Source organism: Arachis ipaensis, chromosome B08 (assembly GCF_000816755.2).
Source record: "Arachis ipaensis cultivar K30076 chromosome B08, Araip1.1, whole genome shotgun sequence".
In the NCBI taxonomy this organism is placed as follows: Eukaryota; Viridiplantae; Streptophyta; class Magnoliopsida; order Fabales; family Fabaceae; genus Arachis; species Arachis ipaensis.
The window spans coordinates 4,672,085-4,674,067 of NC_029792.2; the positions used below are offsets into that span (position 1 = coordinate 4,672,085).

General features: G+C 35.1%; 1 protein-coding gene across 1 annotated transcript in view; it reads left to right on the forward strand.

Annotated features, from left to right (window-relative positions):
- The window catches only part of LOC107612778, a 2,724-nt gene continuing 1,223 nt past the window's right edge, over positions 483-1,983 (forward strand). The window contains exons 1-4 of the mRNA XM_016314517.2: positions 483-830; positions 962-1,002; positions 1,104-1,167; positions 1,673-1,861. Coding sequence (XP_016170003.1) covers positions 669-830; positions 962-1,002; positions 1,104-1,167; positions 1,673-1,861 — 456 coding nt within the window. The 5' untranslated portion in view covers positions 483-668. The remainder of the gene's footprint in view (positions 831-961; positions 1,003-1,103; positions 1,168-1,672; positions 1,862-1,983) is intronic.

The following is a 1,983-nucleotide window of genomic DNA, read 5'->3' on the forward strand; positions in this document are numbered from 1 at the left end:
ATGACTTTAGATGGGGATGCGGCAAATTCATTCTAAACAAAAAACAATACATTCCGAGAATTAAAGTTCATTTAATTTTATTTGGGAAATAATAATTTTTTTAATTTATAATAAAAAAAGCAACAATTTAATTAGAGAAAGTATAGGGAGCCAATAACCTAAGCGTACAATGTGTACAATGAAGGTTTAGAAAGTATTAGAGATATGGTTATTAGTGTTACATTATCCTATCAGGTTATTAGAGATATTCACTTTCATTGAAATTAAACTCATTTTTTTAGTAAAAAACACAAAAAGGTGTGTTATAGTGAAATGAATCAAATGATTATTCCTGTACCAGTGAATTATTATTATTATTATTATTATTATTATTTTAAATAAATTGATAAAATAGTCTTAAAAATTCGACCATTTTCCCAATAATTTATCAGCCAAAAAATGCTAAATGATTGATTAGCATGAAATCTAATTTAACTGTGAATTTGTAATTGAACATATATTGTACAGCTTAATTTGGAATCTGTGTTAGAGAGGGAATTTAGCGAGTGAAAACTTTTGAGTCTACGAAAACGAAACAAAGTTCCTCAAGAACAAAGTTACAAACAGAGGCACAAGAAACAGAGAGAGAAATATTGTAATTTGATATCGAAATCAAACAAGTTGGAAAGATGATAGGTTTGAAGCGATTGCTACCAAGATGTTCAACTCTCAGTCGCACTCTCAACCTCAATCTCAGAGATTCCGTCGTGGATTCCATTTCAGAGAAGAATCTCCATTACCCAATTCTTCTCCCTCGCCTCACCCCTAAACGATTCCTTGATATCCACCAGGTCATCCTTCATTCTATTTTTTCCTGCTATTCTCATTGCAGCACCCTAAAAATGTGGCAAAAATCGTTTTTTTCCTCCCTGGATTGAATTGCTTTATGTATTTGTGTGTAAAATTTTCCCCTTTTTGGCAGATGAGAAGTAAGGCAGCGCTTGAAAAGGAACGTGCTCGAATGTGAGTTCAATTTTTTATTTTTTGTGGGTTTCATTTCACGGAGCGGATTTTAGTGTGATGAAGTGTTAGTGATGATGCTGATGGGTTTTTTTCTTGTGCAGTTTAGATGAAATGAGTAGGGGATATGTAGCTGATATGAATGAATTCAAGCAACATGGTGGTAAGGTATTGCCATGATATTTATATATATGATGTGTATGATGATAAGCTTGTTGCATTGTAATAATTTTACAAAGAACTCTTTGATTTGCGCACTCCTTTGTTTTGATAGCATGTAGTGAGGTTCCACGCATCTGAAGTACAAACTCCTATCCCCCCATAGGTAAAGTTAGAAATTTTCATTGCTTAGTTTGGGTTTGCAAATTCTTGTGTTCTGAAATCCAACTAAGGTTGCTTAGAAAGGGCACATGGGGCTTGCACTTGGCAGAGTCCAGTGAGGGTATATGTAGTTGGTGTTACCCTCCTTACTATTGTGCCAAAGCTAAATTCCTAAGGTGACATTGTCAGCTAACGTAAATCCTCGAAAGTGCATGTTGCTGAGTATTTTCCATGTTGGTCCCTTGAACTTTGAAGCTCTAGCCAAAGTTTGAGATAGGTTAGAGATGAAGCATGTTTAGTGTCTATTAGATAAGAATAGGACAGATTCATCCATGGTTTGGGGTTTGTACAGATTGCTGTAGCTAATAAAGTGTTGATACCAGCAATGGTAGCTTTGAAGTTTCCTGATTTGGAAGTCAGCTTCTCAGATGGGAAAACAATGAAGCTTCCAATCCGTATTTCAGACAATGCAGATGCTGCTCACAAATCATCTGTCCCCAAGGCATCTTTGGTTTGTCTTTCATTCCGAGCAAGCTCCCAGGTAATGCATCATGGTAATAGCAATGATATGACTTCTATTATTCCCATTTTGATCCTGTATAGAATTTTGATCACTAAGTGCCTTCTATAACTTTGGACCAGAGAACTAGTACTGCTAGCTTA